Source organism: Meriones unguiculatus, chromosome 9 (genome assembly GCF_030254825.1).
Source record: "Meriones unguiculatus strain TT.TT164.6M chromosome 9, Bangor_MerUng_6.1, whole genome shotgun sequence".
In the NCBI taxonomy this organism is placed as follows: Eukaryota; Metazoa; Chordata; class Mammalia; order Rodentia; family Muridae; genus Meriones; species Meriones unguiculatus.
The window spans coordinates 1,854,646-1,881,741 of NC_083357.1; the positions used below are offsets into that span (position 1 = coordinate 1,854,646).

At 49.6% G+C, this 27,096-nt stretch overlaps 1 protein-coding gene and 1 long non-coding RNA gene across 4 annotated transcripts in view; one reads left to right on the forward strand and one right to left on the reverse strand.

Moving 5' to 3' along the window:
* Nucleotides 1-21,002: 21,002 nt before the first annotated feature.
* On the reverse strand, nt 21,003-22,098 carry LOC132656404 (uncharacterized). Its single transcript, XR_009594142.1, has 2 exons — nt 21,838-22,098; nt 21,003-21,273 (listed from the first exon to the last, which is right to left on the reverse strand). It is a non-coding gene; the product is annotated as an uncharacterized LOC132656404 (long non-coding RNA).
* Nucleotides 22,099-23,173: 1,075 nt separating this feature from the next.
* The window catches only part of Samd4a (sterile alpha motif domain containing 4A), a 206,481-nt gene continuing 202,558 nt past the window's right edge, over nt 23,174-27,096 (forward strand). Inside the window, exon 1 of one of the 3 annotated variants that reach the window (XM_021641253.2) lies at nt 23,174-23,953. In XM_021641253.2, the coding sequence (XP_021496928.1) occupies nt 23,758-23,953 (196 nt within the window). In that variant the 5' untranslated portion in view covers nt 23,174-23,757. The remainder of the gene's footprint in view (nt 23,954-27,096) is intronic. The other 2 variants (XM_021641254.2, XM_060390684.1) reach the window with 2 other exon arrangements.

The window sequence follows — 27,096 nt, forward strand, 5'->3', positions numbered from 1 at the left end:
CCCTGAGCCTCTGATAGCCACTGTTTACTGTCACAGCCGCAGACTGAACTATTATGGAGACTTCACATAAGTGCAAGTCACTCAGTGTTGTCAAGGTTTATCCAGGCTGCAGTTCACATTGCACTTTGTAGTCCTTCTAAAGACTAAAATCAGTCACCTCCTGATACCCACTTTCTGCCTGTTTTCAATGATTTTTAAAGGTAATTTGCATGGGTTTCCCTTGCTGCAGCTAAAGTGATGGTCCTGCCCTCAGTGGTAAGTAGTATGAAGAACCTGGTGAGGCAGTCAAGTAAGACAGTACGCATGGCCCCACCACCACTGCTGGGCTTGTTTGGTTGGTTAGCTTTTTGTTGTTTTGTTGTTGTTGTTTGTTTTGTTTTCTTTGAGGCAGGGTCTCTCTGTGTACCTGGCTGGTGTGAAACTCAGTGTGTAGACTATGATGGCCTCAGACTCACCGAGATCTGCCAGCCTGTGGAGTGCTGGGATTACAGGTGTGCATCACAAAGTCCAAAGACAACTTTTTATAATGCCGCTGCCGGAAAGTTTGACTTTACAGTGCTAAAACGGTGACGTACGTTCCTTAGAAGCCTTACTTCGAATGTTAGATTGTCTGCTTTTCTGTTAGCGACCCCGCAACCTGACCCACGAAGGCTCACTGCCCCTGCAGGAAGCCCCACTCTCAGCTACAAGATCGCTAGAGCGGACAGCGGGCCGTCTGCCCTGCCGTGCTGCTCGCCTCCGGTGTTCTCCGGAAGAGGTGGATCCCGTGCACGTTCCGTGTACGGTGTTTCCATCTTCCCTTTTGTTTATCAAGATGGGACTCCTCATAAGGAGCCCTGTGGGTGGTAGCCTTGTACTGTCACCCTATTCTCCATAACTTCCTTGTAGTAAAATATAGGTTACATAAAGCTCACTATTTTAAGCATTCTAAATGTAAAATTCAGTGGCATTAAGTTTATTTATGAACTCCTAGAGGCTTGGGTCAGAATTTTCCATGAACAGTGGCACCGTGTGAAAACATCTGTAAAAGCATTTGGTCTGAATGCATTATTGGAAAGGGAAGACATTTGGTTCTATGATTCTGTAAAAACCCCAGCCTAGGGCTGTGTGCAGGCAAGCTTCACAGATAGCCACTGTCTCCCTCAGTGATTCTTTTTCTCTCAAGCTGGTGCCTATTGAGACTTCTTAATGTCTAAGCAAACTCTAAGGAAGGATTGTCACTGTCTCCTAAGCACTACACACAATCTCTGAATTCTCCCTCCTGGGCTTGGCCTGTTTTTGTTAATGCCTTTTATTAGTTTGTGAATGAGGAGCCTTGTTGAAGCTTGTCCTTGAAGCTGGGCAAGGTGGAAGGAAATTAAGTCAGTCTCCTGCTTTTGCAGGTTGGGCCCTTCCATTTTCCAGTTCCTGAACACTGCATTCCCTTAGTTCAAATGTATTTTTTATATTTTGTTTTTTTGACCTCTTCACATTTCCTGTCTTCCAATCCACAAACGTGGCTAAACTCAAGTGTGCTTGGTGTGTGTGTGTGTGTGTGTGTGTGTGTGTGTGTGTGTGCGCGCGCGCATGCATGTGTGTGAACCGGGGCTTTACTGTGTATCGCTGCCTAGCCTGGAGGTCACATATCCCTGCCTTTCCCGGCCTCGCAGCAACCCTCTTGCCTGTGCTTCCTGAGAGCTGTAGGTGTGCGCTCCTGTGCTTGGCTTCAGCTGTGTTGTTTTACACTGGAAGGTCAGGGGCCCGACCAGTTGCTGGAGCCCACTGTGAGGCCACCTTCCGAGCTGTATCTGGACCCTCGCACTACTCAACAAGTCCTTACCAAATTCTCCATCGCCTCCCAAACCCGCCCTGCTCTTCTCCGCAGCCATGTCCCACAGCTCCAACACCTCCAACAAAGAACCTGCCCCAACTCAGCTGTGTTATGGTTTGGGCCCGGTTCTGCTGTTGCTCCTGTATAAAATGATACTAGATCTCCCCACCGGCTGCTGAGAGGCTTGTACCTGTTAGCAAGTGTGACATGTAGGCCCAGGCCTACTGCAGAGCTAGCTCTATGTGTCGGTGGCTTTCCTGGTGTGGTTTTGCTTTGTCGAAGCTTGTCGACATCCTCTTCTCTCTTCCCCCAGACAAGGGGGTATTCTCCTTGCACTCTTGATCTCATCTGTGCTCACTCCTGAAGTGTCAGACACAGAGACAGTCTGCCTTGTTGAGACATTGGCAGTGTAGGCGAGGAGTATAGCAGAAGGAAGGCCTGCCTCGGCCATAGCCTGTGCTCTCGTAGAGGGAGGCTGTGGTGGGCCAGATGGAGGCACCACTGTGGGGAGGATGAACTGCACGTGTGGGGCCAGGGGAGGTGGGGTCAAATGTCAAACGCACCTGAGGAACGTCTCTGTGGGCCTTTCAGAAGGTACCGGAGAGTGGCTTGGAGCCATGTGATAATGTAGGTAAGAGGGCATAGTGGGTAGTAGGCTGAGAGCTGCAGATAAGTGAGATGGAGACAACGGGAAAAAGAGCAGCTTTGGAGGGAAAGAATATGGGTTCTGTTGTATTAGATGCCAATTGTGAATCTAAATGGAGGTGGCAAATGAACAGGTAAATACGCCCCCGGCTCTGTAGAGTGCAGAGGAGTGTTCCATCTGTTGTTGTTGGTTTCTCTGTGTGGCCTTGGCTGTCCTGGACTCACTGTGTAGACCTGGCTGGCCTCGAACTCACAGAGGTCGCCTGCCTCTGCCTCCCTAGTGCTGGTAGTAAAGGTGGCGCCACCACAGCCAGAGTGGCCCATCAGATGACAGAACGCCAGGGCACGGTGTGGAAGCCACACAACTGGAGAGGCCAGCGGTGATGTAGAGGCTCGGGGCTGCAGTCTTGGCCTGTGATGGCTCAGACACTGAACCAGAAAGTGTGGCCTCTCCATAGGGCTTGGGCTTGGTCCCTGGTGGCTTCAGGGAAATGAGAGCTCTAAACTGGGATCCAGGGCCCAAAGAACAAATCTTCACAATGATTGTGCCCAAAATTGTATGACCATTCCTGTTTTATTCATTAAAAACGTATGGAGATCTGAGCACGCGTACACACACACACACACACACACACACACACGTATTATCATCTCTATGTAAATATAATAGTAGCTTTAGCATGCTCATAATGTTGTATACCCATTTACCATCAATTCCAGAACATTTTTCATTACTCCATAAAGAAGCCATGTGTTTGTCAGGTCCATTCCAGTTCCCCCATCTTGTCCTTGACAAGGACTAATCTGCCTTCTGCCCTCATACCTTAGCCTGGTCCAGTCATTTCATGCATGGAATCGCATGCAGGAGCAAATGAAATGGCAGCATTTGTGGCCTTTTGTGACTGGTGCCTATTTTACTTACCACAGTGGCTTCAAGGCTCACCCTTACCATAGCGTGAATTATCCCTAGTCATTGCTTAAGTGTCATATTCCGTTGTGTTCATCCATTTTCCAGTGGGTGAGCGTGCAGCTTCTACCTTTCATATATGGAGGATAGTGCTGCTGTGAGTGCAGACATACATTCTTATGTGTGCACACATCTTCATTCTCTCGGGTATATACTGTGGAGAAAGAAAACCCTTTTAGGGTTAGTGCTTAGGGTCTGAATGAAACACAAATGATAGATTAATAATACACAAGACTTTAATTGTATACATATTAGAGTTCATGAAGAAATGTGACCGACCCAGGGCTGGAGGATGGCTCAGTGGTCAGAGCGTTGGCTGCTCTTCCAGATGACCCGAGTTCAATTCCCAGCAACCACGTGGTTGCTTACAAACACCTGTGCCTCCAGTTTCAAGAAATCTTATGTCCTCTTTTGGCCGCAGAGAGTACTATATATATGCATGATGCACAGATATACATACAGGCAAAACACCCATACCCACAGAATAAAATGAAGAGAGATGGGATCCAAAGGCGTGTTTAAAGGCTGAGGTCATGGGCTGAAAAGATGTCTCACTGGTAAGTACTTGTTGCTCTTGCAGAGGACCTGGGTTTGGTTCCCAGCACCCACATCAGGGCAGACATCTGCCTGTGACTCCAGTTGCAGTCACTTTGATACTTTGGTCTCCAAGGGAATCTGCACTCATGTACATACCTGCACACAGACACATACACATAAAAAGAACTTTGGGTCTAAAGAAGGGGACATGGAGAAAGGTGCTTACAAACAAATTACTTTCTTGTTTTTGAGGACTTGGGTGGCCCAGGATGTCCTTGAACTGCTGATCTTTTGCCACAACCTCCCCAGGATTATCTGTGTTTAGGGAAATGACTTTCAGGACAGGCAAATGCTCCGCAGCTGGGAAATACAGTTTTTATTAAGCTGTAGCCCAGGTTCGGTTCTGGAGACTCAGGATGAGGGATAAGTCAGCCTTCCTTGAGATGGGAGGGAGTTTATGGCAGTTGAGTTCTTTTAGGAGGCTGTTTTTACTTAGGTAAGAGAGTCCAGGTAGGCTCCTGTGCCACATGGGCAGGACACCTCTAGTGCTAGTGGACTTGCTGGTCATTTGTAATGGGCAAAACCTTCTGAGGGGCAGCTCAGCGGCTGTCCAAGGCTATGGAGATACTTCACACAGCCGCACATGGGGGCTGTTCAGTTTCTCTGAATCCCCACAATATTCGTTAATATCGGTTCACAACATGACTAGAGTTGTGCGGGTGGGTGTTAAGTGGTATAATTGTATTTTTTAAAACTTTAGTGAAAACAAAAGTATAACACAATTTACCACTGTAACTTCCCAGACTGTGAAGTATATTCAGACAACAGCAGATCTCCAGTACAGTTTTCACGTCCAGAGACTGAAAATCTATACCTGTGAGGTCCTTCCCTACACCCAGCTCCCCACACCCACCCTTCTGTACGCCTGTGAACTCACTCCCTACACACAATCCCGACACTCACCCTGCTGTACGCCTGTGAAGTCCTTCCTTACATACAGTCCCGACAAACACTATTCTGAGATACAGTGTGGCTTTCTTATTTCCATTCCCCTAACGAGCAGAGGTTGAGTATCTTTCCTTCTATTTTTTAGCCATGTATGTCCAGACTTTAAGACATAATTTATCTTGTTATTACTGTGCGTGTGTGTATATGGCGGATGTGTGAGTGATGTACATGTGTGCCAGCGCACGTGTGAGGAGTTCAGAGCACAGCTTGTAGGACTCGCTTCCATTGTGGGCTCTGAAATCACAGTCCGTGCTTGCCTGGCAAGTGCTTTTATCTGCCGAGGCTTCTTGTTGGCGCATCCCACATCTACTCATTTTAAAATTATGTTGTTTGACTTTTTGTTAATGAGTTGTAAGAAATCTTTATTAATTCTGGATTCAAGTTCCTTATATGAGTTAAAATGTTTCCTCTCCTATTCTTAGTTTTGTTTATTTTTTTTTTTCACTTTCTTAATGGTGCCTTTTGAAAAAATGTTTTTATTGTTTTTGGCATACAGCTTTTTAATTTGTTCTTAAAATTTTATTCCCAAACATTTTATTCCTTTTGATGCTATTATAAATGGAAATATTTTCTTTTGTTGTTCTTCTTCTGCTTAATGTGCCCCCACCTCCATTGGCGCTATTTTATTTTTAAACTATTTTATTTGGGTTCTTTTATCTTTACCTCCCTTCAACCCCTACTCCATCCCAATCTCTTCCAGCCCCCAGCACCAGGTGGGCAAGAAAGAAGATTAGAAGGGAAAGGGGGCACTGAGATCTTTTAGACTGTTTCCTGCTGAGTAGGGTGGTCCTCAGACCCCCCCGCCCCATGTCTGTGTGTCTACTGCATATGTGTGCAGGTATGGAAACCCAGGGTGGACTTTGGCTGTTTTCCTCAGTTACTCTCCACCTTAATTTTTGAGATAAGATATTACTGAACCTTACTGAATAGAGCCTGTCATTTTGGCTGGACTGCTTGGCCAAGGGGGCGGCCCATGGACGCACCGTGCCTGCCGCTGGGGTCCAGTGCTGTCCTTACAGATGTCTGTTGCTGTGCTTCACTCATGGGGGCCGGGGATCCAAACACAAATTCTCATGCTTTCACAGAAAACAACGGGTCCACTGAGCTACCCTCCCAGCCCTGAATTGTTGCTGTTGTTTTATGGCACTTTCCAGTTGTTCCTTGCTGGTGAACAGAATGCCACTCATTTTGTATTGATAGCGTACCTTTTAGTGTGCTGCGCTGCTTCAGTGGTCCTAAGTTGTTTAGAGCATGTTTACGTATTTCTAGGCACAAGCTCATCCGCATGAAAGCGGAGGTAATGTCCCTTCCTCTTTTCCAACACAAAAGAGTTTTCCTCCCCCTCTTCTTCTCCTTCCCTCTCTCCCACCCCTTCTCCCTTTTCTCCTTCCCTTCTTCCTAATTTCTTTAGCTAGATTCCCCAAAAGTTAGGTAAAAGTGAGCAGAGGGAATACCTCTGCTTGTGCCTGATGGTGTAGATCCCAGCCTGTGTGTCCCACAGCATAGCTTCCATTGTGCCCTTCTCCTCAAAGCCCAGGCTCAAAGGGAAACGCAGATTCCTCTTCAGGGAAAGAATTTTAAATGATTTAAATTTCAATTGCTCTTTAAAGTCATCACCAATTAGTTTCCTAGATACTAAGTACAAAACCAGAGAGGAGAGAGTGCTGACAGATGCCACTCAAACGCTGCTACTATTTTTCATGAGACCTGGCCATTGGATTTAGCAGTGCAGAGCTCATTTGTGATCTGTTCTTGAGGTATGATGAAAATCTTTTTGGGATGAAGTCTGGAATATGGGAGGAAGAAACTGGAGATAGCAAGTATAAACAGTCTTTTAGGAGATTTTGTTATAGTAAAAGTGGGGAGAATGTGGTTGCTGGTGTTTAATTTTAAGATGGGAGCAAACGGTGTTGCAGATGGATGCTGCTGTGAAGGTCCAGCAGAACAAAACATCAGCACTGTGGGGCTGATGGGAACTCTTCCTGGCAGGTAGTCCTCTTTTCTCTGGCATCCTCAGCCTGCCTTAGATGCTTCAACCCTTATTAGCTTTCAGTGTGACCAGTACCAAAGAGGAACACCCACAGCCTGTTTCTCATTCAGTCCTTTTTAACTTGTCCGTTTTCTGTCTTCCTTAGTGTCAAACAGCTGGACAATGTATTCGACACCAATGATCTCAACGTTGAGACTTATCCAAATCACAAAACAGAAGCCCGGCCACACTGGGTCACAGGTTCCCTAGGCGGTCATCACTGCCTCCCAAGTCTGAAGTTATACTCATTTCTGTTGTCTTGTCTCACATTCACTATTTGGTCTATCTCTTCTTATCCATGGGTGAGGGTGATGCGTGTGTGCAGAGAGCTCCTGATTATCCCATCCAGTGATCCCCCCTCCCAATGCTTTATGGTCCCTCTGAAGGGTGCCATGCACACCTGTTTTCTCCTCCCAGAAGCTCACTTCCCTTGGTTTCTGAGTCATCAAGGTCCACTGACTTGAGTGTTGCTGAGAAACTGCTCCCGAGAAAGAGGTAACGATGTCGATCTTCACATCCGCCCTTCTTAAAACTCTTGTTCACTAGCTCTGGAATGGGTGACAGGCTTTACGCTAGCTTAAGGGACATCGTGACTCTGGTGCAGGTGGCCCACAGGACCATAGTGAGGCATGCTTTGTTAGCTAGCTCACGGCTCGGGCATCATGTTGAGTGGAAGTGGGTGAGGAGTGGGCACCCTTGTCCAGTGCCTGGGCTTAGTCTTGCATAGGTTAGCTTAAGTATCATATAGCATGATTCCCACTGTGCCCACAGTCAATGTCACACCGTTGCTGTGACGTGGTGACCCTGCAGGAGTGGACTGCTGTTTTCAGAGCCCACTGTCCACGCTCTCTGATAACTGCGTCCATACCTTACTCCCAGGTGACTCCTCCCATCTGTTTCTCCTCTCTTGATCTTTCTGTTCACGCACAAGCTTTTACTTCTAAATGTCCAATGAGTAGTTCTACACATATCTCCCAGACACCACCAACATATCTAAAGAAGAGCAATGTCTTGTAAAAATCTGTTATCCATCTTTCTCTTCCGGAGCCTGTGCCATGCTGTTTCTCAGCTATTGAAAAAAAACCCAAGTTCCCCTCCTGCCCCCGCTCCCCCTTGCTTTCCTCACATCTAATACCATCACAAATCTTGATTCTATACCATTTTACTAATTCTAATGCCTGTCTCCTTTCTGTATGCTCTGTGCCTCACTGTCTGTCACTCTTTTTTCAACCCCACTGCTCTTTAAATGTAAGTTCCCCGAGCCAGGCTTCAGGCGCTGCTTTTTCCCACCTGCAGCTGGTTCCACTCACCCCCGTGCTGATGGTCTCTGTTCTTCTGATCTCTAGACCTGAACCTTCTACTCTGTCTCACTGGCTCCTCAAACGCAAAGTCACTAATTATAGTGAATGATGTCATCCAAAGCCTCCCCTCCAGCCAGAAGTGTGGCACTACTCCCAGCCCTCTTCTCCTGTCACCGCCTTCATGCTAGTGCCCTCAACAACTAAATGACTTTACCGCAGTCTGTGGCCTGTCTCCTCCCAACAACACTCCACTTCCCAGCCAGCAGCGTCTTGTGTGTGTGTGTGTGTGTGTGTGTGTGTGTGTGTGTGCGCGCGCGCGCATCCATGTGAATTCTGGTGTCATATCCCCTGGAGCTGGATGAATTACTGGCAGTTGTAGGCCACCTGACATGGGTGCTGAGAACTGAACTTGGATCTTGGATAGGGTTAGCACACTTCCTAAACTGCTGAGCCATCTTTCCAGCCTATTTTGATTTTTTAAAGCTACTTTTGATTAAAATCTTCCAAAGGCTTCTTTTACCTTCAGGAAAAGATTCTCAATTGACCTTGTCCTCCTCTAGAGTCCTTCCTCAGTCATCTCTGCAGTCTGCTCCCTCTGTCTTCTCCTTCACATACCACACTTCCGCTAGTTCTGAACTCTTCCCATGTCCCTGAACTTCCAGTGAACCATGCGTGTTGTCCCTAATTGTTTCTTAGGCCTGGCTTCTGTCACTTCTGGAACCCTGTCTCATGTCCAGAGTAGGCCCCTCTTCCTTCTCCTCCATAAAATGCACTGCTTGAGCTGCCTTGTGTGTTTGTTTATGTCTCTGTATCCCAGCATACCAGAGCTGCCTAGGACGAGATCTGGTTCGGTTATCTGTGTTTCCATTGCGGTGGTCAGAGCTTACCATTTAACAAATATCTGTTGAATGAGTAAGCACATCTTAAGAAGAAACCTCAGGAATTTCTGTAGTAATTTTTACTTGAGTAATATGACTATAGTTGTGTTTTAGGAAACCAAGTATTAGAGGTGCCTCAAGGTGTGGCATTAGGGAAAGCATTAGAACTCATGATTATTTTTATCTACACAGGAGGTTGGATTTTACTAATGTTTAACTGGCTGTGGACCACGTCCATCATTTATAAATGAATATTCGAATTAGCAGAAGGTTTAGCATGTAGTAGGGGAGTGTGGGGCAGGAAACCCAAGAGCAAGATAGTATTGCACTAACCCAGACGAGAAGATTAAGGATCTAAATATCTGGTGTTGTCCCTGGAGTGTGTGGCCTAATTTGTGAATTGCCTCATTTAGAGATAATTAACTTAACGATGCTGTGTGCCTCTGGCTTGGTGGAGCGAGTTACTGTGAACAGCGCGTGTCCTCTGCTTGGCTCCGGTATGGTTTGAAAAGCCCCCAGTGTTTTATGAGTTCAAATTTGAGCCCTCATAGGAAGGAATGGACAGAAACTGAATCCAACTCTGATATTTAAAGGTGGAGCCACTGTAAATGATTAGGACTAGAGAACGCCATCAAGATAAATCCCTTATGGTTGAATTGTTTTGGTTTTCTAAAAAAGTCAGGAAAAAATCAGGACACGCACAGACACACACGTACACACTAGGTGCCCATGCTCGCAGCACACGATGTCTGTGCTGCCAGGAGGCTCTAGAGCAAGGCTACCACACATGTGAGCCCTCAGAACTTTGGAAACTGTATGCTAAAATATCTTCTTTCCGCCCCCAAAGGTTACCTAACCTTAGATATTTCATTATAACAACAATTTAAAAAAAAGGATTCACACAACCACTTTTCTGATTTAATTGTTGGCCCTGGTAGTTGGATTTTGTCTTATTTGTGTCTATATTTTATTTACTCAGTTATTCAATTACCCATCTATGCATTCATTCATTCATTTACTTATTCATTAATTCATTCAGCAAATCATTAGAAAGAATATATGGTCCTATCTGCTGTTCTGGAAGAGGACAAGAGACAATACAAAGATCTTTGCCCTTATGGAACTCATCTGGATGGGTAGAAGGCAAGGGGAGTTAGTTAATTATCTGAAAGTGGGCTGGCTCATAAATTCATCTAATTAACCAGCAAATGAAAAACAAAAGATAATACAGTTTTGTGTTACACATTATGAAAGGAACAATTGGGGGCAACTGTAGTTCCAGCAGTACTGGGGAAGACCTCTCTGGAACCACTGACTCTGAGCATTTAGAGGCAATGGCCTTATAAGAGACTAGACTGGAAACAGCAGTTTGCATGAAGGACAGACAGTGTGGAGACCCAACAGCGAGGAAGAACTCTGTGGTTTGTTAAAAACCAAGAAGAAGCCTGGCTGACCGAAACCAAAGAAGCAAGAAGGAACAGTGTAGGTCTGGGTGGGGCCGACAGACCGTGAACATGGGCAGGGGTGACCAGGCAGGGTCTTCTCAGTGAGGTCAGAAAGATGGAATGCCTGAAGTGAGACCTTCGAGGCCTGAGGGAGGGGGCTATTTGGAGAAGAGTAGAGAAGCAGGTCAAGAGTTCAGCTGCAGACAGGTTACATGTGAGATGTCATGCTAAGCCTGTCGTGTTTGCTTTGTTGAACCTGTTGACACTCCAGACACTTAATCTAATCTTGTGTTACAGAAACTGCACAAATATATATCATAATACATATCCCGAGTCAGGATTTAGGAGAAAGAATAGAGATCAGACATGTTTTCTCAGCACTCCATAGCCTGCACTGTTTGGTTTTTCTGTATCGAGTCAACCTCCTTTCCCCCCCTTTCTCGTATGTGCATGGTATTTTGTATGTGTGTGCGTGTCTGCATGTGTGCGGGGCTGGAGCCTGATGGTGAAACCCGTCATTGTTCACTCTTCTATATTCAGTGAGTCAGGGCCCCTCAGTCAACTCAGAGCTCACCCACATGGCCAAGCTGCTGCTCTCCCCAGCCAGCCTGCTGCCTCTGCCTTCTAGGACTGAAACTGTGCTTTAACCACTGAGCCATCTCCCTAGCACCCATATCCAGCTGTCTACCCCGGGCTTTACGATTCTGAAGCTCCAGCTGCCTCTGTGAAGCTTCCAAAAACAGAGCAGTTACAGGAGACAGGAAGGAAGAGAGGGTTTCTTTTTGTCTTAGTTCTGTTTCCTGTTGTGCTGATAAAGTATCCTGACGAAAGCAGCCTAGTGGAGGAAGGGTTAATTTTCACTCACACTATCTGAAGACTGTTGCTGCAGAGAAGTTGGGGTAGCAGGAATTGGAAGTCCCTGGCCACATCCAGTGTGCAGGGGATGGATCCACCGCCGCCTGCTGGCGCCCACGGGCTCAACTGCTTCCCATCAGTCTAGGGTCGGGTCTGTGAAACACTGCTGTCCAGCTCAGCCCAACCAAGACACCCATCTCCTATAGGCTTGCCCAGGGGCCAGCCTGCTCAAGAGCACACCCTGCTGAGACTCTCTTCCCAGGTAGCTCCAGATGATGTCAACTTGCAACTTTCTTGTTTGTTTCCTGCCCCCTACAGCAGCATCCCCGTCTCTCTGGAATGGCCACTGGGTCCGGATGTCAGTTTTTCTCATCCTCCTAAGAAGTCCACTCCCACCCCAACCCAGCAGCAAACTTCCTTCCAGTTAGAGGTCTAAGCATTTCAGGTTGGCAGAGCCATTCCTCCAAACTCTGACGTTGTCAGTCACAAGGGCAGCTTTGTCGCCCTTCAGCTCTATGGCTGGTCCCTGCTTCCTGCGGCTGCTAGCACAGTCACACTGCGGGTTCCAGTTAACAGTTCCATACTCATAATCTCTGATAGGGATTATGCCTCTTGGCTGGATTTCAGTGGACGTGATTAGATACAATCTCATATAATCCTGGCACAATTTACTGTGTAGACAGAAAACCGAGATGAAATGAGTTAAGTAATTAGCCCCCAGCACACAGCTGTTTGGTGGGAGAATTGGGATCTGAACAAAGTTCGCTTTGCTTGAAGCGTGGGATCCTAGCTGTGTCCAGCCTTTCGGCTCAGTGCCTCCCCCTTGTCTTCTGCAAAGATCATGCTCAAGAGCTACACAATCAAGTTAGAAATAAAAAAAAACACCATACACACACACACACACAACAATGTTTTACGTAAGTTTATGCTTCTGCGCTAGGCAGCATTCATAGCTGCTGTGACCATGAACACATCTGTGCCTCTGAACCCCAGAGGCACATTGTGCTCTTCTACAATGCCTGAACCATATATGCACAAGCTTCAACGTGGAACTGCACACACCACTCCAAATGCCTTCGTGTTTATTGCTTTAACCTATTATCGCAAAAGCGTGCCTGGCAACACTGCCACAGCCAGCCTGTTGTGGTATGGGGCCCAGACTGAAGAAAGCGTAAGCTCTACCATGCACTGCACTTAGCAGGAGTCACAGAGAACATTAGTCTAGCAAAGGCTTGGACAATCTTGCAATGAAATCCAGTATGGACTGGGGCGGCCTCTCGTAAACTTTCTGATGGGGAACACCTCAGCAATGGGTTGCCATTGTTTGGGTGCTGTATCCCGGAAGTTCCAAGTAATGAAAGCTCGTTCCCCAAACTAACAACACTAGCATTATGAAACCTTTAAAAGGTAGGGTCTCCAAGTTGACGGGATGGCTCAGTGGTTAAAGCAGTTGCCTTGCAAGCATCCTTAACCTGAGTTAAGATACCCAGCAACACCATTAATGCCAGGCAGGTGCAGCAGCCTGTCTTGGAAGACAAAGGTAGGTTTGAAGGAGTAGCCAGCTCACCAGACTAGCTATATTGGAAGCTCTAGTTGAACAAATTGGAGCTCAATGGAGGAAGACTCCTGATGTCAGCCTCAGACCTCTACATGTACCTGTGCACACTTGCACACATATAAACATGCTTGTACAACATGCACACATATCATATACAAACATGAACTTGGAAAATCAGATTTAAAAAAAAAATTTAAAGCAAAAAAGGTGAGGCCCAACAGGAAGCCTTCAAGTCATTTGAGTTGAGGCGCTCTTGACAGGACAATGGGGCTCTAGCCTCTTTCTTTTACGTCTTGGCCAAGACAGAACTGGTTTTGCTCTGCTTTGTGCTTCACTGTGAGGGGCTGCCTCGCCACAAAGGCATGGAAGGGCAGAACGCTCTAAAACTGGGAACCAAACTAAGCCTTTCCTTTTGGGAAGCTCATTGTGTCACATTATTTGTAATAATAATTGACATCTACAAAAAGGATCGATCATCATGAAATCTAATGAATCCTCACAACAGTGGTGTCTGCCTGGGGGAAAGTCGTGTCTGTCAGCATCTACAGATTGTTTCTGTCATACAAGGGTTGCCTGATCCTCACGTTCTAAAATTATAGCTTTCAACTTCTTCGTCTTCTTCTTCGCATGTCAACCACCTAAAATTATGGGCACATTTCAACTGTTCTTTCAGGTGAAAAAGAGTCAGTCAACTCTTTTTCTGTTACTTGTTTTCTTGAGATGTGGTCTTGCCATATAGAAAACTATTTGACACAGAGCAAATCCTTGGCTGGCATGGGATTTGCAGACCTCAACTGGGCACTGCCATGCCGGGCCACATGCAGGCAAGTCTTGGCTCACGGTCAGAAGAAGGCTTCCAGTGGGAGCAATTTCTCCTTCTTTACCTGTGCAAGAGCAAGCTTCTTCTATGTTGGTCAGGATCCCACTTCTTGGATCCTGACCCACATAGATCCTGTGAGTAGGATTTGCAGTGCCAACAGTTAACTTTCTGACTGCATTTAGTCAATAGTTTATGACACACGGTGAGATGTTCTGTAAAAACTATAATTAAGGCTTCGCACATTCGTTTATTCTTAAGAAGCATGACCCCATCTGCATTTGTGTTGGAGAGTGAGCCTTGCTTGCTAATATTTTCCTGAATTTGGTTAACTTTATCCATTAATTGATTTGAATTATATTTTTTACAAATCTGTCAAAAGACAGTGTATCTAGGCCTTTGAAGGGAAACAGAGTTAGAATGTCTTGTCTGACTCTACTCTAGGGAAAGACAGATCACGGGATGTGCAGCTTTGCACACCGTGTGCCTGTTGTGTGCACTTCCCTGAGCCCTGCAGGGGCTGGAGGTGGCAGCTAGGAAGGAATGTGGTGCCGACACACGTTACGGCCTGGAAGCCTGATGCTAGACCAGCCATATGTACAAGACAAGGATTGTTCCATCCCGCTTCCGTGAGGTACTTAGAGTGTCAGCTTCACTCAGGTGGAGGGCAGAATGGTGGCTGCCAGTCAGAGGGGGGATGGTTCAGAGTGGGGGTAGAACTCAGTGTTGATGGGAGGAGGCTGCTGGCAGCAGAGGTAGTGTTGGATGCACAGCACTGTGAGCGAGCTTGAGGCCACCAGACTCACACTTAAGAGATGTCGCAGCCGGGGGTGATGGCACACACCTGTGGTCCCAGAACTCTATGAGTTTGAGGCCAGCCTGATCTACAGAGTGAGTCCAGGACAGCCAAGGCTACACAGAGAAACCCCGTCTTGAAAAACCAAAGAGAGACAGACAGACACACACACACACACACAGAGAGAGAGAGAGAGAGAGAGAGAGAGAGAGAGAGAGAGGAGAGAGAGAGAGAGCAATGTTAAGGGAAGGTAGTTTAGCAGGGTGGAACACTGGGACTGTTTAAATTTTTTCTTGTACTGAGTCATTGTTCACTCAGTGCACACTCCGCCCTGATACTGAGGCATAATCATGGCTGCTCCAGCTGGCTTTAAGGAGTTTAAAGCTAGCCTGCTCTACGTAGCAAGTTCCAGACCCACCAGGGCTACAGAGTGAAGCTGTGTCATGGGGTGGGGGGTAGGGGAATGCAGATTCTTGGAGACTGCCCATCCAGTATTCCTATAGCCAGCCAACAGCGCTGATTTGGGCTAGTATCAGGAGGCCATGATCTCATTAGTGTAAAAATGTGCAAGTGATTGAGAAAATGGCTTTAGGCACTCATTACATTGCCCTGGCCTGACAGGACATTGGGTTTTCAATGGAATTTCCGCCCTGAATAACACTGAGATGTTCTGAGCTCAGGTTAGCCCAGGCCCCTAGGTCTTACCTGTAACTGTACTTTTTGGTTACTTCATTGGTTCTTTTTCCTATCACCCTTCTCCAACCCCCAACACTAGGTAGGAGAGCAAGCAGGATAGAAGGGAAAAGGGGTGTCAACCTCTTTTGTCTCCTTAATGCTGATTAGAAGCATTGAGTGCCTTGGGGTGAGTCCAATCTTCGACATCAAGATATCTCCAACCAGCAAGCAGTAACCAGCAAAATCTCAGCAAGGGGAGCAGCAGCTGCCCTCTCTTGGGACTCTGGCATATATATATCCTCTGCAGAGTCCCTGGAATTCTAAATGTAAACTACACCCCTCCTAGAGCCTGAGACAAATCACAGCTGCCGTGACAATCTGAAGCTGCACCATATCCCATACCTAGGATGAAAACAAAAACATATTCGCATAACTTGGGTTTTAAAGAAACAAAAATTCTCACTACACTTACACTCCTTGCATTGCTTTTATCTTAGCAGAACCAACTTCTAATTTGGCCTGCCTACCTTCTGTCTGTCAGCAGTTGTGTGGTTCCTGCCTCCCTTAGGCAGGCCCCGGCACTCTGATCCAAGGGTAAGAAAAGCACATGAAACTGACCCACGCTGGATATCAGCCAAATCATGTACTCTCATGTATGTGGAAGAAGGAAATGTAACATCTATCAAGTATTTATTAGGTACAATTGTTTTGTTATTATTTTGTTGTTATTATTATTATAATATTATATATTATTATTGTTATATTATTATATTATTATAATATTGTTATATTATTATTATTATTATTTTGTTCTTTGTAGCACAGGTTGGCCTTGAACTCAAGAACTCAAAAACCTACTACATAGCTGAAGATGCCCTTGAACTTCTGATTTCCTGTCTTTACTTCCCAAGTGCTGGAATTAAAGTCACATGCCACCCTATCTGGCTTAAGTGGTGCCAGAACCCACAGCTTTGTGTATGGTAGGGAAGCTATCTTCCAACCTACCTTTATCCCTAGAGCACAGTTATTTTTAATTATACACACTTTCTTCTCCTTCTTCTCCTCCTTCTCCTCCTTCTCCTCCTTCTCCTTCTCCTTCTTGTTCTTCTTTTTCAAGACAGTCTCATTCATTATGTAGGTCTGGCTGGCTTGGGGCTTGCTATATAGACCAGGCTGGCCTCAAAGCCACAGAGGTCTGCCTGTCTCTGCTTCGATGGTACTGAGAGGAAAGGAATATGCCTCCATGCCCAGCCACGCACATCTTTGCCCTCTTGGTATATGGCAAATGCCTATATATGTACACGTGTGTAGAGGCCAGAGATCGATGTTCGCCATCTTCTTCTGTTCATTTCCATCTTATTTTCCTCCCAGACTCGCTTGTTGACCCTAAAGCTCACAGTTGGCAAGGCTGGCCGGCCAGGGAGAACCCCTGGATCCTCCTGCTTCTGCCTCGCTGGGCTGAGATTACAAGTATTTACACATGTACTCGCACTCAGCTTCTCAAGGTGGTGCTAGGGATCTGAGCTCAGCTCTTAATCCACTGAGCCATCTCCTCAGCCCATTAATAATACTTTTCTGTGTAATGTGGGGACTCGTTGGTGTGTGTGTGTGTGTGTGTGAGAGAATGTGTGCGTGTGGAGACCTGGGATTGACGTATGCGGCTTTTCTCAATCACTTCCATATTTATTTTTTGAGACAAACATCATGAACCGTCACCCTCACCTCAGCATGACCATCCCTTAACAGATGAAGTGGTGTTCTTTGTAGCCACAGGGGCATGGGCACATTAATGAAGCCAAGAGCAGTGTCAATATGAGCGAGTTCTCAGCCTGTGCTCAGAGCTTCCCACTTGCCCCCAAAATGTCTCCTATCGCTATTTTTGCAAATCTGAGTGCAATAAAGATGTATACACTGCCTATGGCTGCTATGCGCCTTTGGTCTCTTTTAATTTACTATTCTTCCAGGTCATCTATCTTGGAGCCTGTCCCTGTCTCCGGAGTTGTGTGAGTTGTCTTCAGATGGTTGCATTCAACATAAACAAACACGTAAAGACACGGTGCTCCGTACTGTGCTTCTCTGTCCGTTCCATACTTCCTTAACATTGCAGACACACTTCTGAGGGAGACAGACACAAATCCCAGTGCTCCTCTTACTCCATTCATTCTCTTTCAAGCAATCATAATTAATGACAGTATTTTTAGGCACCATTTTAAGAAATGTAGACATACTGAAGTATTTATTAATCACAGTGACATGAGGTTGGGTCATTAATATCTTGTTAATATTATCAATGTAAACATGACAATAAAACAGGCTCAGGTTGGGAAGTGACTTGTCCAAAGCCATAGGCCTAGTAAAAGATGGTCAGGCTCCAAGACAGGATTCCCAGTCTTAACCTAACATTCACTCTTCTTAATTTTTTTTATTAGTAATAGAAAGTAAAATCTCATTATAGAATTTTTCAAAGTTTGGTTTTGGTTGTTTCTTTTCTCCCTCTTCTTTCCCCTCCTGCCTTCCTTGCCCCTTGCCCCCTTCATCCCTAATTCTTCCCCACTTTCATAGTACAAGGGATAGTTGTGTCTTTCTGAGACTAGCTCACCTTACTTAATATGATCCAGTTCCAGCAATTATTTCTGTAAATTCCATAGCTTCATTTTTCTTAACAACTGAATAAAATTCCCTTGTGCATGTATGCTATGCTTCCCTTATCCAGTCATCAGCTGAGGGACATCTGGGCTGGCTTCATCCCTGCTGTGAAGAGAACAGCAGCAAGCATGAACGTGTGGGCATCTCTGTGGTAGGATATGGTATCTTGGATAGGCTCAGGAGTGTATAGGTGGGTGGTTATTTTTCCCCACTTTGAAAGACTCCCAGTCTAACTTCCATAGTGGCTTCACTAGTCAGTACTGTACCAACCGTGGCTAAATGTTCCTCTTGCTCTGCAGCCTTTCCAGCCAGCACTTGTCAGTTCTTTTCTTGATCTCAGCCATTCCTACTGAAGTGAGATCGAATCTCAAAGTGCTTTTGACTTTTCCTGATACAAATAGAAGAACGTTTTCTTTAAAAATGTTCAACATCCTTGCCCATTTGAGCTGACTTTCTTAATCACAAAAAAAAAAAAAAGAACTACAGATTTTGGAGCATACATTTTCTAGGTCATTTGCATACTACTGACTCCTTCCTTTTTAATCTCTCACTATAAAGATGTAGACATTGAAAAGTTGGAAGAATTAAGTGGCAAATGCTCACCACCCATTTATACTTGATGTTTCGGCTGTATTTTCAGCATGTTAATTTGCCTATCCATTTCTCTATGTGTCCATCAAGCTGTTGTATTTGAAAGCACTATGATTTGCTTTTGGGAACAGGTACATCGAGGAAGAAGTTTGATAGTTCACTGACCCATGACTATGTTTTGGCTATTTCAAATGATGCTGAAATAAACATTCTTTTTGTTTCTCTCGTGCTTTAATGCTGTTTGCCTTACACTAACAGTGTTTTTACTATAGTAGGGTAGAGTCCTAAACACTGTATGACTGGGTAATAAAAAACGAGATCCTCATTTAGATACCGTGGAACTGCCTGCCACCGACATCCAGGAGCAGCATGGAGGAGCCTTTCCTCTCCAAAGTAAATGTTGACCTAAGACACCCAGCATGGAGTTCTCCAAGTGCCATATGGATACAAACAACATCCCTACGTCCACCTCCCACTGGATGTCATCTCGGCAATTTATCCCACTGACGTTGGCTCCAGCTTAGAAGGTAACAGATCCGCGGTGTCTTTCTTCATTCCTGGCAGAAGGGCTGCCTCTTTGGGGCTTTTTCAACTTTGACTCTTGACCTGACCCTCCTGATCCTGCATGTACACACACGAGTGTGTGTGTGTGTGTGTGTGTGTGTGCGTGCATCTGTACCTGTATATCTCAAGCATGCTTCAGGCTTTCAATCAGAGTGTCAAAAGATCAAAGCCTCTCCTACCTCCAGGTCCTTCTTTGCCCAGCGTGTCTTGTATTTGATAAGTGCTTCTTATCAAATGAATGAATTATTGAATGAATTAGGGACTGATTTTCAGAAAAGAAGCCCAAAGGAGCAGAAAATGCTCAAAACCTAGAGTCTTCATATGCCAACCTGAAGAATCTGGAATGTAATTTTGTCCGAGCTGCCTTGGTCCTGCAGCTAGGACATGCCTAACGGAGGAAGCCCAAGAGCTCAGCATCAGTTCCTGGGAGCTGCAGGCCTTCCCTGCCACAGTGCTTGGAAGCAAACCCGGGCCCTGTCGCCCGCCCGGGGCGCACTGCTCTACGGGAACAGTATCAGCGCAGCAGTTTCTTAAGGACACCCAGTCGGGAGACCATGCAGACAAGACAACCATCCTCAGACACTGTACCACATTAGGGAAGAAATCCCACCTCGGGGAATAGCACACGTTTTCCAATGCCGTATATATGTACGATGAATACTGAATATGTATGTGTTTTAACCTCTTAAATAATTACATAATTTGAAGAGTTTAGATTTTATTTATGTATTTCTTCATAATACTGGTTCGTACTCCTGTGTCACATGAGCTTTCATGTCGGAGGAAGACGCCATCTGCCTTTAGCGTTTCTACTTGCGAATGAGTGTTCCATGCACACGTATTGAACCATTGAGCGAGAAGTGTGAGCAGAGATTTTTAAATGTCGCTCTAATGTCCGCCTCTGGACCAGTCCCGTCCCCACTCCCCACCCCTGCCCTCGCGTGTCTTCCATTGCTCTCCATCCTACTTGTGAAGCCTTTCTCTGAATCTGGAACTCAAAGCCTGGCTTCCCAGCAGGCCCCAGGATCCCCTTGTCTGCAAGTGGGTTTTCGTGAGCACTGGGGATTCAAACTCTGGTCTTTATGCTTGCAGAAGGCTCTTTACTCACAGTGCCATCTCATCCAGCCCAACTGCCTTACTTCTTCTACAAGAAGCTTTATGGGCTTGTGGAGGATGCCTGGAAGAAATACTTAGAAGTTCCCCCCAGCACTAGCACATAGGAAACTGACCTTTCTTTTTGAAAGCGTTGTTTGAAAGAATCAACACTCTTTCAAACACCTGAGCATTTGAGTTGTTGACTAGGGATGTTATTTGCTAAGCAAACACCAATTTCTCCCCTCCCCAGAAGAAGGAGAAAATGATGCTGTTCAGCAAGACGTCAGAGACTACCGAGACACAGGTCAGAGGCTGCCGTCAGAACCGCGATGCTCCCGTAGATGGCACTGTTTTCTCTCGTCGCCTTTGCCACTCTGCCCGCGTCCTCCCGGGACCCCCTGCTTTACTAGCTGTGTTTTAGGTAGCAGCTGATGATAACCACGTTATGGGCGTGTCTTCGGTTTTCTTAAAAACATCTTTTGGGGGCATCTAAAAGCTCTGGCTGAGTTAGCACCGCATGGTCTCATCTCTCCCGGTCTTCCCCGCCTCGAGACAGAAGTACTACCACGGAGCAGCTGGCGTGCTGCATAGGAAGCTCTGTTAAAGCTTCCCTGCTTCTACGGTAATAGAACAAGTCAGAAGGCAAACGCCGACTCCGGGATTGTGCCTCCTAAGCAGAGCGAACTCTCCGTCGAATTACGCAGACACCTCCCCTGGCTGGTTAATAATGAACTTTTGAAAACGCGCAAAAAAAAAAAAAAGAAAAAGAAAACGCGCACACTCGGTTGTGATGGAAACATTGGCCAAACATTTCGCCTCCCCACCAGCCCTTTCCATGTCCTAACAGACGGTGGGTGTTGTCACACTGACAGGACCGATTCGTGGCAGAAGTGAAGTCTGAGGTGGGGTGTAAGAAAGGATTGGGAATCCAGATGCGAGCGCGGGAGCCGAAAGATGGAAGAACAAGGTGTCGGGTGCTTCACCTTCAGGACTGCTAGGCAGCCCTTCTGGATCTGGAAGCCGCTCTGCTTGGCAGGCTCGCCTTTGGCCAAGTCCCTGGAAAACAGGTTCGAGGGCTCGGCGTTTCCTCCGAAAACAGGCCGTCTCGTGGCCGAGTCCTTTTTGTGAACACTCGCCGTGGAAGGCGCGGGATGCTAGGTGTCAGGGGACTTCAGCCAATCCTGTCCGTGGGAGGCTGCCCCAGGTTCTCCCAGCGAGGAATCCCCCAGCCTCTGGCCTGGGCAGGCGCAGGTGAAGGCCGCCCCGCGCCCCACCCTCCCCGAAGGCGCTGACAGGTGGTCTCGCCACGCCCCCCTGTCGCCTCGGGCGCCCGGGCCCCGGCTCCAGGCCACAGCCACTGCGGTCCGCCCCCTCCCCTGGCAGAGCGCGGCGGGCGGCCGGGGCCCAGGGTGGTCGGCGGGGCGCGCGGGGGGCCGGGGAGGCCCGCGCCGAGCCCCGCGGCCAGGCCCGGCCGGCGCCGCTCCGTGCCCTTCGCCGCCCTCTGCCGCTTCCCGCGTCCCCAGGAAGCCGTCCAAGCCCCCGGCGGCAGGGCTCCGGGTGTTTACGGTCCGCCCCGGCTAGCCGCCCACGGGGCCCGGCAGGGCCAAAGGGTCACCGGACCTGGAGAGCCACCCTCCCAAGGGCGCGCGGCGGGGGGCAGCAGCGTCCCGGCTCCGCCCCCGCTCCGTCGGGGTCCGCGGCCGCCCCAGCCCAGGCAGCACACGGGGCGGCGGCGGGGAGGAATCCGCCCGGACCCTCCCCTTCCCCAAACTTCTGCGCCCCGCTCGGCGGAGCCTCCCAGCCGCGCTCCTCCCCCGGGCCCCCCCGCCCCAGCCCGGGCTCAGGAATCCGTCCCTCCCCCCGCCGCCGCCCGCCGGCCCCGGGATCCTCCCCCGGCTCCCCCGCGAGCCGCCGCCGCCCGCTCCTCTCCCCCCGCCCGGGCGCTCCCTGCCAAGCCCATGATGTAATGGTGTATGTTAATCAGGAGCATGTGGGGAGCTCCGGGCGGCTCAGTCCTCCGCCAGCCGACCCCGCAGGCAGCCGCGGCGGCCCGAGCCCCGAGCCCGCACGCCGCCCTCCCGCCGCCCCCGACGGCATGGCCCGCCGCCCGCGCGCCGGGCGCCCCTGACCCCGCCGCCCGGCCCCGCGCGCAGGACTCCGAGCCGCAGGCATGCGCCGCGCGGAGGTGAGCATTCCCGAGCCCCGCTCTCCCGCCGCCCCGAGCCCGGGGGCCCCGCTCGCCCACTCAGAAGTTCCGGGCGGCCGAGGGGGGGAGCGGGCGAGCCCTGAGGGCGGGCGGGCGGGCTGTCTGCGCTCCCCGCCACGGGAGCCGGGATGGGACGGCGCAGCCCCGACGCCGAACTTTTTCTCCGAGGTCCCGGGGGGCGTGTGCCGCACGCGGGGATCTGCGTCCCCGCGGGGAGCGCCCCGCCACCCGGGAAGCCGTGCCCCGCGCTCCCCGCGCGCCCCCGGCCGCGGCGCCCTGAGCCCGGGAGCCGAGGGCGAGCGCCCCGGCCCGGCGGCGGCGGGAGCGGAGGATGCCGGGGTCCGGCGCGCGCAGCCCGGGGGCCGGGGAGACCTCCCCGGGGCCGGCGCCGCGTGGGGAGCGCGGGCTCCGGCCGGGCCGCGCCGAGCTCGGCTAGGGAGAGTTTATTTTTGTCTCGAGCTGCCGCTGCGGCTGCTCACGGCCTAAATCGAGAGGGGAGCCTGGCAGTGGGGCGGCTGCTTCGCGGTAGATGGAGCTGCAGCCGCGCCGCGGCTGCTCGGGGAGGAGGCGGGGAGGAGGGGGAGGAGGCGGCGGCCGGAGCCCCGGCCGCCTCTGCCACCGCCTCGCTGCGCGAGCCCCCGCCCCGCCCCGCGCCCCCCGCAGCCGCAGTGCAAGTTTGGGGCGCGGGAGGCTCTGCTGCCGGAGCCGGCTGTCGCCGACGCGGCCCCGAGGCCAGGCCGGGCGGGGCGGGAGCACCCGCGGGTCAGCGCCGCAGCAACAGGAAGCCGCGGCGCTCCTCCCGCACCCGGCGGGGCTCGGCGCCCGGCGAGCGCGCGGCCCAGCGAGGGGCCTCCGCCCCGCGGGACCCCCGGGCCCGGCCCCCGGCGCCCTCCTCCGCCGGCCGAGCCCTCACTGCGGCTCTCTCTGTCCTTCCAGCACTGACTGCCGCCGGGGAAGGCGGGTGTGAGGGGTCCGAGCGGCCGCCCGGCGCGGAGGAGACCCCGAGACGCCGGAAGCCACCAGCCTGGAGCCGCGAGGGAAGGGGACGCAGCGGTCCGCGCCCGGTTCGCGCCTCGGGGGGATTTACGTTGCTGCTCGCCGCTTTCTACAAAGGGAGCCCCTCCGCGCCGCTGTCTGTCCTCGTCCCCGGGGAGTGGGGCAGAGCCAGCCGGACCTAACTGAACCGAGAGAGCGAGGAGAGCGAGCGAGGAGAGCGAGGCGGGACCCGCAGCGCCCGGGCGCCGGAGACCTTGGCAGCGGCGGGCGCCGGGAGGCCGAACTTCGGGGCGGGCGGCGGCGCCGCGGGGCCCCGGAGGCAGAGGCGGCCCCGCACCATGATGTTTCGCGACCAGGTCGGGGTGCTGGCGGGCTGGTTTAAGGGCTGGAACGAGTGCGAGCAGACCGTGGCGCTGCTGTCGCTGCTCAAGCGCGTGAGCCAGACCCAGGCCCGCTTCCTGCAGCTCTGCCTGGAGCACTCGCTGGCCGACTGCGCCGAGCTGCACGTCCTGGAGGGAGAGGCCAACAGCCCGGGTAAGTGCGCGCGCTCCGCGCTCCCCGCCTCCGCCGGCCCCGCCCCCGGGCCTCGCCGCGCGGCCCGGTCCTCACCGCCGGGCTCCCAGCCTCTGCCGGACCGGGCCGCCCCACCCCCCGCCCCCCAGCCCCGTCCAGTGTGGGGCCTCCCCCATCATGAGCTCCTTAGTCCTTTCCGTGTGGTAGCTACGGTAGCATGAATGATTGATTTCTCTCTCCTGCGCCTTCCTTGGAAATAAGTAAGTCAGGTCACGTAGAGTCTGGGTTTTCTGCCGCCCCCTCTACCTCCCGCTTCTTTCGGGTAACGTGGCTCGCCGGCCTTCAGCAGGAACCCAGGAAGCTCGGGACTGCCCCTCCAGGGGCCGAGCTCAGACAGGCTGTAAGAACACCCGAAAATGCAATTTTATTATTCGTTTTCCCCTAACCCCCGTGGGTAGCGCTGGTTGAGAGATCCGTCTCCCGAACAGTACGTAGGTGACGCTATAAGCTGTCAAATGACATTTGCAGCATGGCTGTGATGTGACTACATTTACTGGTCCTGACGTTATCCGCATTGATAAGGGATCTGTGGGAAGAACAGGCGTGGATTGGGCTCCACGGCGAGTGGCTCTTGTTAGGAAACTTTAAGGAACAGAACAGAATTGTTTCTTCGTAACCTTTTAGTATTTACAGACACAGCCACTGCTACAGAAAGTAAATACAGTCGGAAGGGCCAGCGGTTTGCCATCTGCCGTTATGGGTGGTGACAGGCCCGAATTGTATCTCGAGTAAGGGGAGGCTGGAGCTGTGGGGGGGCGTGTGGGAGAGTCTGGCCACTGAGATGGGGGGCAGGGGAATGTGTTGGTTCTTGCTGCTGCAGGAGAGTGAACAGAGCCCCCAGTGTTTATGCAGAGCCGAGAAGGCAGGGTCCTCTTCCAGCTGTTCCGTGTTAGCAGTGATCTGCAAGGCTCCCCAGGGCTGCATTGCCATTTGTTGACAAGGTCCAGTCCAGGGCAGTGGGGACTGGAGGCTGCTGAAGTGAGTGAGCCTTGAGGGCAGCAGAGGAGCGCCTGTGGCTTCCTCATTCCTCCAGGCTGATACAGCGCTTATGATGCTGAAAACACTAGAATGAGGTTTCCTTATATAGAATCACAGGGTGGAAGTGGGACTAGAAATCCTTCAGGCCTTTTCCTGACTGCATCCCAAAATCCTCACTGCCAAGTATGGAGAGTCCTTCTGAGGGGACTCCACCGAGCTCCAGCCTGGCAGCCAGACCAGCTACTCAGAAGGGCACAGTGGCTGGGCCCCCTTGTTGAAGCCTGAGTGCCACATTTATAAATAGCTGAAGGCCGCCTCCTTCCTCTGGTGTAGAAGCGTGGCTTGGGTAACGGATGGTCTGCTCGCCTTGCATCTGCCCGTAATGTCAAAGCATGGCTTTCACCCGCTTAAACCGGCCTTCTTGGATTTGACAAGCAGGATTATGTAAACTTTTCCTTTTGTAGGATGCACAGAGTCTAAGTACAGTCGTTCATGTCCGGTGCTTGACTTCAGGAATCCCAGGGACTGGCTGAACTACCAGTAATTTGTCTTTATGTCACTCAGATGTTGGGCAGCATTCCTTCTCTTTGAAGAGTGGAAACTGTTTCTTTTTTTCAATACAGTAGCCATCAAATCAGTAACAAAGCAATTAATGTATGATATAAGTGGCTTCATTTAAACATCTTATAATTTAACAAACAAAAAATTAAAATTATGTCTGTTTTTGAGGCACATTTGATAATTTTTCTCTCTTAAACTTAAAAATACTTATTTATGTAAAACACCTACCAATTTATGCTGCTAAATGATATAGAAATAGAAAATATGAAACCATTACATATGACAGGAACCATTTTCCAGTTTATGGATTAAGCTTTTAATCTAAACATTTTTCCTACATGGAAACCTTTTGCACTTATTTTGCTGTGTAGCCAAGTTGTTGAGGGAGGTGATGTGATTTGATGGTTTACAACCGGAGGATGGAGAACATAGAAAGTGTACAGATGTGTCATGCCAAACCTGTTGCACTCGTCTGCTCATCTGGAATTTAGCCAAGGACCAGGAAGGGGGCAAAATGATGTGCTTAGCTGCCAGAAAAGACGGTATAAAGTACACAGAAAGCGTGGCTTTCTTGGAACACACTGTTTTCCTAGATACAATCCTTTCTCTCTAATGCAGGACCTCATGTCGCACAGCCTGGCCTCAAACTTGCTTTGTAGGCACCTTAAACTTCTGCTCTACCTGAGAGCTAGGACTGGAGGGAGTGTCATCACAGTGGCTAATGTGGCACTGGGTCTTGAACTCAGGGCCTTGTGTGTGTGTGTGAGGTAAGCACTCTGTCAGACTGAGTCATATCCCCAGGTGCATACGACCCTTAAAACTTTTTAAACACTAATCCACATAGTCACATATTTAGGAGAGGTGTAAAGGTTCTAAAGCCACCAGTGGAAAGTGGCTCCAGATGGCACGTAGGAAAGACAGAAAAACTATAACTCTAGACTCAAGAATTGTATCAAAAGCCCTAATCATGGGACTGCTAAGGTGGGCACCTTAACTGAGTCTATATCCATACCTGTATAATAACAGAAGCCAGTAATTGCTGTCTGCAGGTGACAGCAGCAAAATGCCGAAAGGTGCCTCTGAGGAAATGTTCTTTAAGACAAGATGGTGTTCAGTACCCACGGGGAGTGTTTACACAATTAACCTGGGGAGGTTAATCACCCAAGGTGATTAACCTGCAAGTTGTTCCAGTGAAACAACTAGGCCAGTGAAACACAGCCTCAGAAAGCTAGGCTGTGAAGAGTGGCTCATTCACCGAGTGGCTTGCATTTCCCACACCCCAGTCATCCTTGCTGTTTGTTTTGTAATCAACAAATAAAGTATACACACATTTCTTTTAGTTCTTGGAGACTCGAATTCGAATCTGACGCTTTATTTCGTTCTCATAAAGAAACCCATTGCTGTGCAACTGACTTTGAATGGGCTGCGCAGTGAGCATGGCTCATTGAAGATCTGTGGGATGCGCCTCAGCACTAAGTTCTCATTCTAGCCTGGTGAAGAATCTAGTGAGTCACTGCTTTCCTCTTGGCCTTTGGTCCATGGCCATCAGAGACTCAAAGGAAGTG